The 17,852-nt window shown below is 36.8% G+C and overlaps 1 protein-coding gene across 1 annotated transcript in view; it reads right to left on the reverse strand.

The window, feature by feature from the left end:
- Window positions 1–610: 610 nt before the first annotated feature.
- Window positions 611–17,852, reverse strand: part of LOC138325135 (uncharacterized) — a 33,126-nt gene continuing 15,884 nt past the window's right edge. The window contains exons 8-10 of the mRNA XM_069270583.1: window positions 5,769–5,920; window positions 4,463–4,607; window positions 611–3,589 (exon numbers count right to left, since the gene is read on the reverse strand). Of these exons, the coding sequence (XP_069126684.1) occupies window positions 3,313–3,589; window positions 4,463–4,607; window positions 5,769–5,920 (574 nt within the window). The 3' untranslated portion in view covers window positions 611–3,312. The remainder of the gene's footprint in view (window positions 3,590–4,462; window positions 4,608–5,768; window positions 5,921–17,852) is intronic.

Consider the following 17,852-nt stretch of genomic DNA (forward strand, 5'->3'; position numbering starts at 1 on the left):
TAAGTTATAAAAGTCAGGACGGGTTGTATAGTCCTAGAACGAATAAAACTTACCCGGTCTACTTTATCTACAGCCGACAACACTATCCAGAACTACAATACTAAAGCTAGTAAAATCCGTAATCCTCAATCCGTTTATTAGGCCTTTCTCCCAGTCCTGATTCCATATAAATAATTGTTGTATAGCGTTACTAATAATCATATTCTGCTTTAATTTTCAGTGTAACGTCTATATAAACGTCTATCGCTGTATCTAACCCTAAACTTCAACGCCTAACTTCAAATTTATACAGTGAACCGTTATTAGATTTATTTGACGTAAAAAAAAAAAAAAAAAAAAATCGTCTCTTCTTTTGTCGCACATAGAGCCTTCAGTTTTGCCACGACACAGTCCAGGGGTTGATATTAAGACAGTGAATAGTAACCCTTGGAGTATCTAGGATTCAATTGGCGGTGAGGCTAAATATACAAAGTAAGTGTTTCTTTCAAGCGATGGTACACAAATGGTGCTAATATATATATGAAAGAAAGCCCCCCCACCACCCCCCCCCCCCCCCCAAAAAAAAAAAAACAAAAAAAAAAAAAAACAATAACAAACCACAGTAACAACATATTGGCGAATATGAATATGATTTATTCCTGAGATTCCTGCTACAGAACGCTCTCTTGAGAGATAAAGTATATATCTCTTAATTATGCATAATGATTCATGCACATGATTTTGCATTTTGACAACACAAATCTCGACTTTCCGTAGATTACACGTACAATAGGTATATTCAAAGTTATAGAGTAATAAATGCATGACAAAGGTGTTCCTAATGCGTTATTAAATACCTAATACTGGTCTGCTTTGCTGCACGATAAAATGTAGAATGATTATTTAGAAAATATTTTCAAAAGCTGAGGTAATAATTGTATGATCAAAATATATATATCTTACTAGAGCTGAAAGCCAATGGCTTACTAATACCCCCGTTACCATGAGAACATAACGACCAAATGCTCTTCCATTACTTTTCCATTGTAACTATTATTGAAGCATGTGACGTCACAAATTATAGACATCTCAATGTAACAATACTGGCTACATTTCAACAAAATTGATCAAAAACCTTACGAGTTAATGACAATTTTACAAAACTTGTGTATAATATATATAATAATGAATGATAAAATTTGTACAAGTAATAATGATAAATGTATATTATGTTTTCACAAGAATATATTTACATTTTCACTGCAGCCCTACTATGTAACCTTACAAAGCGCAGTTGACATTAATCAGTCAATAAACTGCAATCCGCTTATTACGACGTCATTATCATTGTGACATCACAATTATCGTGCTAGCGATCACCGAAGATGGCTATTCAAATGACTGTTCTGTCTTTGATGATAATGATTTTTTTTTTCGTTATAGATGCAAATTCTCTTTCATAAAATTGTTATCAAATATTAATACATGTATAAACATTGAACGTCTTTCAATTTGCATTCAGTCATTTTGAATACCAACTGAACAGAGGCAAATTTAACATAAACTAGCGCGCTTCACGGAATTTACCTCTAACTGTTCAGTTTGCATTCATATTGGCTGTATTTGCCAACTGAAAGACGTTCAATGCTTAATGACATGCATAGATTATAATCAAATTGTATGAGAGCTTCGGCTTCCATTTGCTATTGTTCAAATTCTTATGGTTCGATCAATCACATTGTTTTTTTTATAAAACTTTTTTCCACAGTTAATTGATTTCAACTTGGAAGCTCATATCAGCACAATAATCAAACAAACATTAAACATAAATAATAACAAAATGTATACTGTTAACCAACTATCTTTCGCATGTGGTTTACTTTCGCAAATTTTGCGATCCAAGTAAAATTCGCGAAAGTTTATCTCAACGAATTAACATATACATAATAGATATTGATTGGAAATTCTTAATCCGCGAATGTAAATCTTCGCGAACTTGTTTTGAAATGGAAATCGCGAAATTTAGCAGTCGCAAAAGAAAGATGGTTTACAGAAGATATAATCAAAATAAAGCTCATTATGACACTGAAATCCGTCTCGAAATATCCAAAAATAATTCACTCATTCACCCCTGAAATTCTGTCATGAACTGTTCTAAATTGAGTTTTAGAAGAATTTAAATGTGTACTCAGGGGTGAAAGTGTTTAAAGATAGAAAATAGACATGTATGTACTAGTGTATCAATAACAACATTATATAGAATTATTTTTATACGTAGTAAGCAAAAAGGCTTGACATATTAGTTTAAATTGACGGGTTTGTTTTCTGCGCTTTAAGTATTATCTGGCTAGTGCACCAGTTTTGTTCCGATTTGATGCGTCATCACCCAACACTTGAAGTGTATATTACGATATTAATGTCAATCTGATGTAAACATATATCGTAGTACGTACGGAGTACTTAAAACCACAGATACTGATGACAATATAGATGAAGAGGAAGTTAAATATAACACTGGACCAATAAACGTTCGCATCGTTTTGGACCTTTGCCATCTCCTTGTGACCAGCCCTATTAGACGTCGCCGGTAGAGATCGTAAGTGATCGGAACCTCTGGAGTATCGAGGATGATTACACGTGTGTATGACGCAGGGCTCTTATCTTAAATACCAACTAATAATTTTGTCAAATCATCATGACATTAACATTAAGACGATACTGTTGCACTTCATATATGTAGAATTTTCCGTAAATGATCATTTAATCATAATTTGCAAAGACATCCACTTTGAGCATTCCAAACTTTCCTTCTATTCATAAGTTGTAACATCTAAAACGTTCAATCTTTCGTTAATCTCGAAAACATAAGACGTCGCAATCTATAATTCAATTTTGCTTGTTACGAGCATTTTCATTGGCTTAAAAAAATTACTTTATCAGCCCATAAAGGAAAAAATGGCGTCGCCGTTTGTAACGTCGATTCTGATTGGCTGAGATGGCGGCGTAATTAATTTCAAAGACAAAAGAGTCCCAAAATGAATTTTAAGTATTGAAGAGATTATATTTAGTAAATTGAATTATAAGAATTAATTTAAATATATTTTTTATGTTATTGAGATATAACACACAAATCTGAGTGTACTCTTATCATAAACTGCTTCGTGATTTATTTGGAGTACCCTCAGATTTTTGTGTTATATCTCAATAACATAAAAAATCTATTCGAGTTAATCCTTGATTAAATACCCTGAAGGATAGATAACTCTATAATATGCAAAGATAGAATAGAATGTAGTACGTAATTTTCCCTCTAAGACTTGATGTAGATTAGAGTCAAAATTTTAAGATGCTAACAAACAGAGCGCTCAGCCAAAAGAATCTTGAGTTGCCAATGAACGCTGGTGCCAAATTATCAGCCTTTCGTGTTGTTGTTTGTTGTTGTTGTTTTTGTTGTTCGCTCTCGATGACTTCCTGGAATGTTCCATTTCTCTCACCATTGCATTGCGTCTGCATTATCCAGAAGAACACCTCCTTCGCAAAGTCGGCTATCTCGCTATCGCATGGAACCAACGCAGCTTCAAAAACGCACATGGCCAGATTCATGACAGGACTGAAAAATGAAAACTATATGACTAGGAATTCTAAGAGTTTAAGATCAAAAGAACTTTTTCGACATTTGCAAGATGACAATAAATTCAGAGCTGGACATTGGACCACAAAAGAACTGAAGAAGTATGAATTTTAGTTAATTTACGCTGAATTTGCAAAATTTTTCCTGAGACGAAACAAACATAACTAGTACCAGTATCATTTTAAGTGGAACAAGGAACTGTGAAACAACTTCAGACTCTCACTGGTGAACGTTCTCAGGTAATCACAGGTATCCAAATTAAGTAAACATACTACGCGTAACATGCTAGAACGGGTGTCCATATTTCGCTGTCACTTAATTTTTGCGGAGTATAAATTTTTATTGTATACCGTCAAAATCGAATTGCTTTTGTTTTGTTTTGTAAATGATTATGGTAACGTTACCCAACGTTTTTGGTATCATTTTTGAGTGTCCATATTTCGACATTTTTGGTAAAAAATGACATTTTAAATGTTTATATTGAAAAAATATTAATTAAATTTATGTCTGCACAGTTATTTGATTACTTAATAAACCACTAGTTCAATATTTTGTTGAATCAGCTACAATAAACAACATTTTTTAACACGTCAATCTCTTTGATACCCCCACAAGAAGTTGTCGCAATGTGGGGGGTAACTTCCAGAACCGTACTAAAATAAAGACCTGTCGGACGATGTGGAATGGGATTTTATTGTTTGAATATTGTTATAAAGATTATCTTTATTTCTTACTGATACTGTGTTGCTCATCTAACGCAATGATTACCAAGATGTCACTTGTCATATTAAAAATGGCCAAATTTGGACCAAGGCGAAATATGGACACCCGCTATATACCTTTCAAACTTACCCGCAAAACTCCTGGCGGTCTTTGTTAGCGTCATTTCCGATGCTTGATATATTGAAGTTTTCGAACACCATAATGTTTGCTTCTGTGCCACATTCTTCAATGTCATTGCTCTTCACAATTACACAGGGGATCACGGCGGAGATCGCTGGAACGAGAACACGCGTTGGTATAAGTTAACAGTGATCAAGCTACGCGCCCACCTTGAGTCTTACAGAACTCATTTTACACTGCGGGCTGCATTGTTTTAGATGAAATTGGTTTTAGTTTGGTCTCATTATATTTAAAGTACTTTGAACAGCCAGGGTCATGTTAGGACGGCCTCTCACGTGTACAATGTGTTGCGGTGTATAGATGTCTTTGTATGGTTTTGGAGGCTGCGGTATGTTCATGTTGTGTACACATGTAATAGTGAGAGAAATTATTTTGAAAAAAAAACAATCCATGAAAAATAGCTCTTTGTTGATCACTGCAAGTTTGAAATATATCTTAAATCGCTAATAATGATAAACAAGAATATTTTCTCTTCTGGAACACGTAGTTCTATCATCATTGTCCATATCAGGAGTGTAGGTGCTAAATGTAGCAAAATTTACGATATTTCTGTTTTTATTTCGTCCTCTGACCTACTATGGTTTTGCTGTTATATCTGTGTGTTGTAAATTTTCTCTGACAACCTTCCAGCTTATCGTTGAGTGTAGCTCTTGCAACTTTGTTTTAATGGCAAAATAAAATATTATTATTTAAACATTACTTGAGTGAATTTAGAATGTTTCGAATATCAATATCTCATCAACTATGGTTTTGAGTCAGTGTAGCCATTCTTGGCCGTTTTTCGTTTGCACGTAAGGACCAGACAGTAGAACCACCAATCTGATTAAAGTTTACCACGTAGACTTCAGATCAAAAGCAATTTCTACATATTGATAACTCCCTTTCGTCCCAGTATATTTATACATTTAGCTTTGAATTGTGCTCTTTGGGTGAGATGACTACTTACACGAAAATAATTCTGACATCTTTTTCAAACTATTTCGTCCCCAGTTAAGATTCTGGCAGCAGCAATTTGATTGGCCATTTCCAAAGGTCACCAGAATGTGACCCCTAATGAGATATTGTCAGATCCTCTTAACAACGTAGTGATAATAAGGATGTGTATTTTAATCAGATTGTACAAATACAGACTAATGTGTGGTGTTCCCGCCTCAGTTACCTCCCTTGCTAAAGAGGTGGGCGCAGCCTGGCGGAGAGTAGAAAACTAAAGAAAGGGAATCCAGTATATCTACTGGCTTGTTTGATTCATACAAACCTTTGATCCTCTCTGGCTGACACATCACGTCGGCAATGGCGGTTCCGTAAGTAAGCTGACTGCTGTCAATCAACTCCCGGAGAAATATGTCAAACCTGCTGGTTGAGGTCGGAAGCTGCTCCGCTATACACGTGAAGATGTTTGGCAGTACTCTGTAGATCACAAAAGAACAAAAACATGTGGATAAAAAACCGAACAAATGAAGAAGATGTTGAAAACCGTGTGTCTAAAGCATGCAGTATTGCTAATTGCCTTTAAACGGTAAATATCGAGAAAGCGAGTATTTACTGCCTATTAACTTGTGATTATGAATTCACATTTTTCTATTAAATTCAGTCAAAATTAATAATTTTTATGCCAGAAAGTTACAAACAACCCAAGAACAATAATTTATATTTCGATATATGATAATATTGTATAATATTAGTACATGTATAAAATTAGACATACAACCGAAAGGATGTGCTTGTTTTCGGCTCGAAACTTCTGTCATCAATTGCAATACAATAAGATTGTGTCGTATGATGTGGTTTAACTAATTGCAGTAGCGTTTAATTCTACTCCAACACTTGCTCTATTTACACTGTGTTGGACCGGCTCTACATGCTATAACACACGTACATACCAATTCCAGAAACCACAAGACAGTCAGTTACAATACTTCATATTCTTTTTGTACCCAGAACAAGACAGAAAATCGTTACTAAGATTTGGATTCCATTGACTATTATTGTAGGGAGGCTGAAGTTGGTTCCGAGTTCCGAGTTCCGAGTTCCGTTTAAGCTAAACGGAACTCGGAACCAGTTCCGAGTTCCGTTTAAGTAAAACGGAACTCGGAACCAGTTCCGAGTTCCGTTTAAGGATTTTGTTTTTTAAACAAAATTTAAAAAAATTCAATTTATGTAATTTGAACATATTACAAATGTTTTCTGTTGTGTTTTTTCATGGATAATTTGTGATAGAGCTAGTTTAAATACGTTTTCAAATAACATCTATTTCCGTTTAAGTAAAACGGAACTCGGAACCAGTTCCGAGTTCCGTTTAAGGAAATTCTCTATCTTTTTAGATAAAAGTTGTCGATGTGCTTTGGACATATTAGAAATGTTGCCTGTTGGCTTTTTTAATGGATTAATATTGGTAAATCCTCTTTAATTTAGGTTTCGATCAACTCCTATCTCCCAGTTCCGTTTAAGTAAAACGGAACTCGGAACCAGTTCCGAGTTCCGTTTAAGGAAATTTTCTATCATTTTGGATAAAATCATTCTATATGCCTAACACATATGAGAAATGTTGCCAGTTGTCTTTTTTCATGGGTTACTAGTGATGGATCTACTTTAATTAATTTTTTAATCAACTCCTATCTCCCAGTTCCGTTTAAGGAAATTTTCCATCTGTTTAGATGAAATCATTCTATATGCCTAAGACATATGAGAAATGTTGCCTGTTGTCTTTTTTCATGGGTTACTAGTGATGAATCCACTTTAATTTAGTTTTCGATCAACACCTATTTCCCAGTTCCGTTTAAGTAAAACGGAACTCGGAACCAGTTCCGAGTTCCGTTTAAGGAAATTTTCTATCATTTTAGATAAAATCATTCAATATGCCTAAGACATATGAATAATGTTGCCTGTTGTCATTTTTCATGGGTTACTAGTGGCAAATCCACTTTAATTTAGTTTTCGATCGACTTCCATTTCCCAGTTCCGTTTAAGTAAAACGGAACTCGGAACCAGTTCCGAGTTCCGTTTAAGGAAATTTTCCATCTATTTAGATGAAATCATTCTATATGCCTAAGACATATGAGAAATGTTGCCTGTTGTCTTTTTTCATGGGTTACTAGTGATGAATCCACTTTAATTTAGTTTTCGATCAACACCTATTTCCCAGTTCCGTTTAAGTAAAACGGAACTCGGAACCAGTTCCGAGTTCCGTTTAAGGAAATTTTCTATCTATTTAGATAAAATCATTCTATATGCCTAAGACATATGAGAAATGTTGCCAGTTGTCATTTTTTCATGGGTTAATAGTGGCAAATCCACTTTAATTTAGTTTTCGATAGACTTCCATTTCCCAGTTCCGTTTAAGTAAAACGGAACTCGGAACCAGTTCCGAGTTCCGTTTAAGGAAATTTTCTATCTATTTAGATAAAATCATTCTATATGCCTAAGACATATGAGAAATGTTGCCTGTTGTCTTTTTTCATGGGTTACTAGTGATGAATCCACTTTAATTCAGTTTTCGATCAACTCCTATCTCCCAGTTCCGTTTAAGTAAAACGGAACTCGGAACCAGTTCCGAGTTCCGTTTAAGGAAATTTTCTATCTATTTAGATAAAATCATTCTATTTGCCTAAGACATATGAAAAATGTTGCCAGTTGTCTTTTTTCATGGGTTAATAGTGATGAATCCACTTTAGTTCAGTTTTCGATCAACTCCTATTTCCGAGTTCCGTTTAAGTAAAACGGAACTCGGAACAAGTTCCGAGTTCCGTTTAAGGAAATTTTCTATTTATTTAGATAAAATCATTCTATATGCCTAAGACATATGAGAAATGTTGCCAGTTGTCTTTTTCCATGGGTTACTAGTGATGAATCTACTTTAATTCAGTTTTCGATCAACTCCTATCTCCCAGTTCCGTTTAAGGAAATTTTCTATCATTTTAGATAAAGTCATTCAATATGCCTAAGACATATGAATAATGTTGCCTGTTGTCATTTTTCATGGGTTACTAGTGGCTAATCTACTTTTAATTTAGTTTTCGATCGACTTCCATTTCCCAGTTCCGTTTAAGTAAAACGGAACTCGGAACCAGTTCCGAGTTCCGTTTAAGGAAATTTTCTATCTATTTAGATAAAATCATTCTATATACCTAAGACATATGAGAAATGTTGCCAGTTGTCATTTTTCATGGGTTTACTAGTGGCAAATCCACTTTAATTTAGTTTTCGATAGACTTCCATTTCCCAGTTCCGTTTAAGTAAAACGGAACTCGGAACCAGTTCCGAGTTCCGTTTAAGGAAATTTTCTATCTATTTAGATAAAATCATTCTATATGCCTAAGACATATGAGAAATGTTGCCAGTTGTCTTTTTTCATGGGTTACTAGTGATGGATCTACTTTAATTCAGTTTTTGATCAACTCCTATCTCCCAGTTCCGTTTAAGTAAAACGGAACTCGGAACCAGTTCCGAGTTCCGTTTAAGGAAATTTTCCATCTATTTAGATGAAATCATTCTATATGCCTAAGACATATGAGAAATGTTGCCTGTTGTCTTTTTTCATGGGTTACTAGTGATGAATCCACTTTAATTTGGTTTTCGATCAACACCTATTTCCAAGTTCCGTTTAAGTAAAACGGAACTCGGAACCAGTTCCGAGTTCCGTTTAAGGAAATTTTCTATCTATTTAGATAAAATCATTCTATATGCCTAAGACATATGAGAAATGTTGCCAGTTGTCTTTTTTCATGGGTTACTATTGATGGATCTACTTTAATTCAGTTTTCGATCAACTCCTATCTCCCAGTTCCGTTTAAGTAAAACGGAACTCGGAACCAGTTCCGAGTTCCGTTTAAGGAAATTTTCTATCTATTTAGATAAAATCATTCTATTTGCCTAAGACATATGAAAAATGTTGCCAGTTGTCTTTTTTCATGGGTTAATAGTGATGAATCCACTTTAGTTCAGTTTTCGATCAACTCCCATTTCCGAGTTCCGTTTAAGTAAAAGGAAAATTTCTATTTATTTAGATAAAATCATTCTATATGCCTAAGACATATGAGAAATGTTGCCAGTTGTCTTTTTCCATGGGTTACTAGTGATGAATCTACTTTAATTCAGTTTTCGATCAACTCCTATCTCCCAGTTCCGTTTAAGGAAATTTTCTATCATTTTAGATAAAGTCATTCAATATGCCTAAGACATATGAATAATGTTGCCTGTTGTCATTTTTCATGGGTTACTAGTGGCTAATCTACTTTAATTTAGTTTTCGATCGACTTCCATTTCCCAGTTCCGTTTAAGTAAAACGGAACTCGGAACCAGTTCCGAGTTCCGTTTAAGGAAATTTTCTATCTATTTAGATAAAATCATTCTATATGCCTAAGACATATGAGAAATGTTGCCAGTTGTCTTTTTTCATGGGTTACTAGTGATGGATCTACTTTAATTCAGTTTTTGATCAACTCCTATCTCCCAGTTCCGTTTAAGTAAAACGGAACTCGGAACCAGTTCCGAGTTCCGTTTAAGGAAATTTTCCATCTATTTAGATGAAATCATTCTATATGCCTAAGACATATGAGAAATGTTGCCTGTTGTCTTTTTTCATGGGTTACTAGTGATGAATCCACTTTAATTTGGTTTTCGATCAACACCTATTTCCCAGTTCCGTTTAAGTAAAACGGAACTCGGAACCAGTTCCGAGTTCCGTTTAAGGAAATTTTCTATCTATTTAGATAAAATCATTCTATTTGCCTAAGACATATGAGAAATGTTGCCAGTTGTCTTTTTTCATGGGTTACTAGTGATGAATCCACTATAATTCAGTTTTCGATCAACTCCCATTTCCGAGTTCCGTTTAAGTAAAACGAAACTTGAGTTATGTTTAAGGAAATTTTCTATCATTTTAGATAAAAGCAGTCAATGTGCTTGGGACATAATAGAATTGTTGCCTGTTCCGAGTTACGTTGAAGAATTTTTTAATGAATAGACTACGAACCAGACCTGAGTTCCGTTTAGGCCGATGTTGGCGTAGACATTGCTGTTAAAGACTGAATATCCTGATGCTTATAATCGCATCGCAATACGGGTGCCTTTTAGTAATCAGGTTGTCCGTCTGTCTGTCGATCGGTCCGTCCGTCTGTATGGTTGTCTGTCCGCCTGTCCGTCCGGCTGTCTCGCTTTTTGTTACCACTATTTATCAAAAGACAAGGAACTGTTTCAAATTTCATTTGTAGGTTACCCCGGCGCCCATGTTTTGTATACTGCATTTTGGGACCAATTGGTCAACATGATGGCCGATAAGCATATATTTTGGATTTTGATAGTTGAAAATTGTTACCCTTTTATCTTAGAAAGTACCAACTGGATCGGTCTCAAATTTTATAGGTAGATTTCCCTTAGGATCTTGTTGTGCATATGACATTTTTGGATAGATCTATTAAAACAATGGCTCTGAAGGACATTAGTTGTCGATGGGCCATAAAACTCGTTCAAGCAAATTCATCAAGATAGCCAAGAGGCAGCCATCTTGTATTTTGATATTTACAGTTTAAAAAAAAGAAAATATCTCTTTTTCCATTGTCAGAAATATATACTACTTTGGTAGGCACCGATAATTCTTTGGGACCTTTTGTACTATACTGTCATCAATCTTTTTCGAGTGATAGCTTCAATTGTATATTCCATTTTCTAATCGTAATGTAGATTGTAGCGGGGCCTTTTCAGATATGTCAGTGTTTTAGTTTTTTTACAGGAATCGTCTTTTGAACCTTCAATAACATAAAGTCACAGTAAAATTCTATATATCGTCGATTTCTTAAACGGAGCCAATAACGAGGTCCCCGTTCCGTTTTAGATTACATGTATACAAAAATAGGAACCAGACCTGAGTTCCTTTTAACCCCACGCTTGCAAATTCCATGTTAAAGCTGACGATGCAAGTTAAAAAAATATATATTTGAGATTTAAAACAATTTTTTTTTCAAATATCGTTTCTGAGACAACCCTTTGCGTTTCTAAGGACGGGCAGTCGCCATTTTGTTTTAACTCTGCTTGGATAGAAAACGCCTACCGGCCCCTAAATAAAGCGCATGGATCGACACACTTGCGCTCTATCATGTACATATAGACCTAGCAGTTGTCCACTGTGTATCACCTACTAATACGTAAAAAAAACACTTACCTGTAAATCTGTGTAGGGCTTATTTTAGCAAGAATACATGTCAAATCCTCTAAGTTGTCACTTAGGTGTTTGTCATAACCTAATTACAATCACTGGATTGCAGCTCCACAGACGTCATCAGCCAGGTCCACCTCTCCTTGAACGTTTCGACTTTGAACGTCCTCAAGATGGCGAGTCGACAAAGGTTGGCCAAATCACTGCCCGTCTGTGGATAGTGTCCAGCTCATGTGTTGTCGTCTCCACCACAGCCAGCTGGACGACTTCTCTGCTGTTCTTGACAGTCGGTCCACTGCTGCTTTTCTGTCTCTGCCCTTCACACCCAGTGCTGCAAACATGCTTCATGTGGAATGTGCAGGTAATCCTCTGCATACTATCTCCACTCTAGGGCCCCCATGGAACTGTCAATTCCACAGTGACCATTTTCTTTCCCTGCGTTGACCATATGAGGATATCTGGACGCAGATTGGTCTGGATGATTTCGGGGGATGCCAGTCTAAATCGACCCTCATCTCCCAGTTCTGTGCGCCGTCAAGGATACCCCCCTGGTGAACAGTTGAAGAAGTGTGTCCTCCCTCCCCGCCTCGTACAAAGTTGATGAATGTACAACCCTTAACAGGCTTCCGCTTCTAATCCTCTCCCTCTCCAGGATGTCAGCCAGTTCATTTAGCACCTTGTCATGGCGCCATCTGTAGCGTCCTTTCGTAAGGGCGACATTGTATCCTGATAGTACAAGCGCAAGGTTCCCTGGTAGGTTGCACAATGGACAGTCTGGAGTCTCAGTCAAGCCCCACCTATGAAGGTTAGTAGGCGAGGGAAGCAGGTCGTAAACTGACCTCAGCAGGAACTGGATTCGGCAAGGTTCCATAAGCCAGATGTCCGACCAAGACAGTCTTCTGTCTATAGTTCCCCACCTCGTCCATGCTCCCTGGGCTCCCAATATCCACCACTTTGGCTTTCCTGATTTCCTCCTCCATTTTCCTGATGTTGTCCTGTACCATCTTCCTCTTGCCGGCTTTTTCTGATGTCCCCTAGCGCTGCACATGACTTGTACCCAGTCCCTGGCATCATACGCACGTTGTACCTACGACGCATTGATGTCTCAGTCGGCTCTCATCTGCCTCTACTGCGTTGCTTGCAGACCATTTTCCTCCCCGTTCTCGTCTCTATGCCCGCGAATCTGATGTTATCGTCTTTTGAGTGCCTCACAGGCATCTCCTGTCTTGTCTTAATCACCTTGAACTCCCCAACCAGTGATGAAATTGGGAGCTGTACAGGCCAACGCTCGTGAAGCTTGGGGGTACTGCTAGCCATCTTCGCAAGAACTTGCTGATGGTTCTTTCCAGTGCCTCTACTGTCGTTGTTGTAACCTCATACAATGTGCGCGGCCACGTCAGACGAATCCTGGAATCCACGGAACCAGACCTGAGTTCCTTTTAACCCCATGTTTGCAAATTCCATGTTAAAGCTGACGATGCAAGTTTAAAAAAATATACATTTGAGATTTAAAACAATATTTTTTTTCAAATATCGTTTCTGAGATAACCCTTTGCGTTTCTAAGGACGGGCAGTCGCCATTTTGTATTAACTCTGCTTGGATAGAACACGCCTACCGACCCCTAAATAAAGCGCATGGATCAACACACTTGCGCTCAGTCATGTACATATAGACCTAGCAGCTGTCCATTGTGTATCACCTACTAATACGTAAAAATTCCACTTACCTGTAAATCTGTGTGGGGCTTATTTTAGCAAGAATACATGTCAAATCCTCTAAGTTGTCATTTAGATGCTTGACAAAATAAAATTCCAACACAAGCAAATAGAAATCCAAATTGATAATCCGTCCACAAATCTCCACGTATATCATCGTACTCGATGCTCTCGACTGGCTATATACACGTGACGTAGCTGTCCCAAACGGGCGACAACTACCAAGGACACAAACGTGTCGATGTAAGTGTAAATTTTGTATATATTGAAGTGTTTTATTAGTTCTTATTATACATATTTTGGGATCTAGCTGACAACACATTTATGTATTTTTTCATTGAAATCTTGTCAGGTGAGTGCAATGTTTATCTACAGTTTGACATTGTTATTTGCAATATCACGGCATGTGTATCTTAGACCAGGTATGTTTAGAATGATGCACGTGTGTCAAGTCCCGTGCTTTTTTATAAGGGGTGGCCAGTGGTGGTTACTAAGCAGAGCAAAAGAAAAATGGCTGCCACTTCCTTGGATACGGCACCGTTATACAATGTAACTAGGGGATATCTCAAAAACAATTTTCGAAAAAAATATTTCATTATATATATACATGTATATTTATTTAGTTTCAAATGCATGCTTTTCAACTTGCATTGTCAGCTTTAAGTTTACGTGCTTTTTACTGGCCAATGAGCGGAGTTCGTTTATTATGAATCCCAAATATTTAATTAGAATATTTTATTGGACAATTTTGACGTTTTCTTATCCAACAAGGAATAACAGTCAAGGTCGTTCATATTTAAACTCTTTTGAAGACGAATTCTTCTTCATCTCGCACGCATGGGTTAGCCAAACCGCATGACCTCTGGCCTAGAATCAGAGCATATCGGGATATACTTTATGCAGCCAGTAGCCGTTTTCGAGGAAATCAACCACACCGAAGATTTCGCATGCGACACGCTGATTTGAATGAGGACTCGGTCCTTTCTGTCTTGTTTTGAAGAAAATTCAGACATTGAAGGCCATTACCTCGCAGGGGTCAGCACCACCCAAGAAGAAGGCTAGATCTTCAGCTCCCAAGTGTACTGTGCGGTCGAAGTCAAAGCCTTGCTTCAAGGGCAACAGAAGGAAGGGTAAGAAGAATATAAACCCTCAAGGGGACAGGGAGAAAAGTTCCTGATTAATTTTCCCCTCCTTGATCGTTCCATACGAAAGGTCTCTTCTGGAGAACTCAGATACAGCTCCTTCTCCTGCAGATGAGTCTTCGGGTTAGGAAACAATTTCACACCTAGGAGGGTCTCTATCTTCCTCGTCACCATCTTGTTGTAGCAGATCGGCTGTTCGCCTTTCTCCCAAAGTCATTAGAAGGAAATCACACACGAGATCCACCATTTGCGTCAAGGTATATCATCTTTCATCCATCGGGGGATCCAGAGAAAGCACTTGCTATTCAGGAGGAAGTAAGGACCACGCTTTAAAAGGGTGCGGTCGAGAAGGTACCTATGGTAGAATATACATCCGGCTTCTATTCAAGAATGTTTCTTATCCACAAGAAGTTGGGAGCGTCCCATCAGAAGCTGGCTAGTTTTTACGGGATTTCTGCACTACGGGGAAGACATGTTCACATCTATTCTATGGAGCGGAACACCCGTCTGGTCCTGAAACGTTTGATCAAAGTCGACTTCATTCCTTCAAGACTTCGAGATGTACCCTTCCAGGACTTTGTCTTCAGAAACCGTTTCAACACAATTCAGGGTATTGTCCTTCCACCTTTGGAGAAATTCGAAAATGCCTCTTACTTTCATCTCGGCTGGTCCAACGTCCATATTCGTTGGTTTCAGTGTTTTGTGTTATATCAACGCATGGGATTTTTCGGTGGTGTACTCTGAAAGGCAATTTAAACCATGACCATGTTCACGGATGCGTTCATGTGAAGGTTGTTGGCTTACCTTGACAGAGCACAACGACATGCTGGAGATGATGGCTTTTCTGTTTGCTCTGCATGCTTAACAGAAGATTCTGCATTACAAGGGGGGTTTGTGTGACTACGAACAACTCTATAGATGTCGCGTATATAGAGAGAAAGGGAGATACGATATCATTAGTAACCCATGAAAAATGACAAACATTATTCATATGTCTTTGGCATATTGAATGATTTTATCTAAAATGATAGAAAATTTCCTTAAACGGAACTCGGAACTGGTTCCGAGTTCCGTTTTACTTAAACGGAACTGGGAGATAGGAGTTGATCGAAAAGTGAATTAAAGTGGATTCATCACTAGTAACCCATGAAAAAAGACAACAGGCAACATTTCTCATATGTCTTAGGCATATAGAATGATTTTATCTAAAATAATAGAAAATTTCCTTAAACGGAACTCGGAAATGGAAGTCGATCGAAAACTAAATTAAAGTGGATTTACAAATATTAGTCCATTAAAAAAGCCAACAGGCAACATTTCTCATATGTCTTTGGCATATTGAATGATTTTATGTAAAAAGATAAAAAATTTCCTTAAACGGAACTCGGAACTGGTTCCGAGTTCCGTTTTACTTAAACGGAACTGGGAAATGGAAGTCGAACGAAAACTAAATTAAAGTGGATTTGCCACTAGTAACCCATGAAAAATGACAACTGGCAACATTTCTCATATGTCTTAGGCATATAGAATGATTTCATCTAAATAGATGGAGAATTTCTTTAAACGGAACTCGGAACTGGTTCCGAGTTCCGTTTTACTTAAACGGAACTGGGAGATAGGAGTTGATCGAAAACTGAATTAAAGTGGATTCATCACTAGTAACCCATGATAAAAGACAACTGGCAACATTTCTCATATGTCTTAGGCATATAGAATGATTTTATCCAAAATGATAGAAAATTTCCTTAAACGGAACTCGGAACTGGTTCCGAGTTCCGTTTTACTTAAACGGAACTCGGAAATGGGAGTTGATCGAAAACTGAATTAAAGTGGATTCATCACTAGTAACCCATGAAAAAAGACAACAGGCAACATTTCTCATATGTCTTAGGCATATAGAATGATTTTATCTAAATAGATAGAAAATTTCCTTAAACGGAACTCGGAACTGGTTCCGAGTTCCGTTTTACTTAAACGGAACTGGGAGATAGGAGTTGATCAAAAACTGAATTAAAGTAGATCCATCACTAGTAACCCATGAAAAAAGACAACTGGCAACATTTCTCATATGTCTTAGGCATATAGAATGATTTTATCTAAAATAATAGAAAATTTCCTTAAACGGAACTCGGAAATGGAAGTCGATCGAAAACTAAATTAAAGTGGATTTACAAATATTAGTCCATTAAAAAAGCCAACAGGCAACATTTCTCATATGTCTTTGGCATATTGAATGATTTTATGTAAAAAGATAAAAAAATTTCCTTAAACGGAACTCGGAACTGGTTCCGAGTTCCGTTTTACTTAAACGGAACTGGGAAATGGAAGTCGATCGAAAACTAAATTAAAGTGGATTTGCCACTAGTAACCCATGAAAAATGACAACTGGCAACATTTCTCATATGTCTTAGGCATATAGAATGATTTCATCTAAATAGATGGAGAATTTCTTTAAACGGAACTCGGAACTGGTTCCGATTTCCGTTTTACTTAAACGGAACTGGGAGATAGGAGTTGATCGAAAACTGAATTAAAGTGGATTCATCACTAGTAACCCATGATAAAAGACAACTGGCAACATTTCTCATATGTCTTAGGCATATAGAATGATTTTATCCAAAATGATAGAAAATTTCCTTAAACGGAACTCGGAACTGGTTCCGAGTTCCGTTTTACTTAAACGGAACTCGGAAATGGGAGTTGATCGAAAACTGAATTAAAGTGGATTCATCACTAGTAACCCATGAAAAAAGACAACAGGCAACATTTCTCATATGTCTTAGGCATATAGAATGATTTTATCTAAAATGATAGAAAATTTCCTTAAACGGAACTCGGAACTGGTTCCGAGTTCCGTTTTACTTAAACGGAACTGGGAGATAGGAGTTGATCAAAAACTGAATTAAAGTAGATCCATCACTAGAAACCCATGAAAAAAGACAACTGGCAACATTTCTCATATGTCTTAGGCATATAGAATGATTTTATCCAAAATGATAGAAAAATTCATTAAACAGAACAGAGTTCCGTTTTACTTAAACGGAACTGGGAAATAAGAGTTGATCGAAACCTAAATTAAAGTGGATTCCTCACTTGTAACCGACGAAAAAAGACAACAGGCAACATTGTTCATATGTCTTAGGCATATTGAATGATTTTATCTAAAATGATAGAAAATTTCCTTAAACGGAACTCGGAACTGGTTCCGAGTTCCGTTTTACTTAAACGGAACTGGGAAATGGAAGTCGATCGAAAACTAAATTAAAGTGGATTTACCAATATTAATCCATTAAAAAAGCCAACAGGCAACATTTCTCATATGTCTTAGGCA

Source organism: Argopecten irradians, chromosome 6, assembly GCF_041381155.1.
Source record: "Argopecten irradians isolate NY chromosome 6, Ai_NY, whole genome shotgun sequence".
NCBI lineage: Eukaryota > Metazoa > Mollusca > Bivalvia > Pectinida > Pectinidae > Argopecten > Argopecten irradians.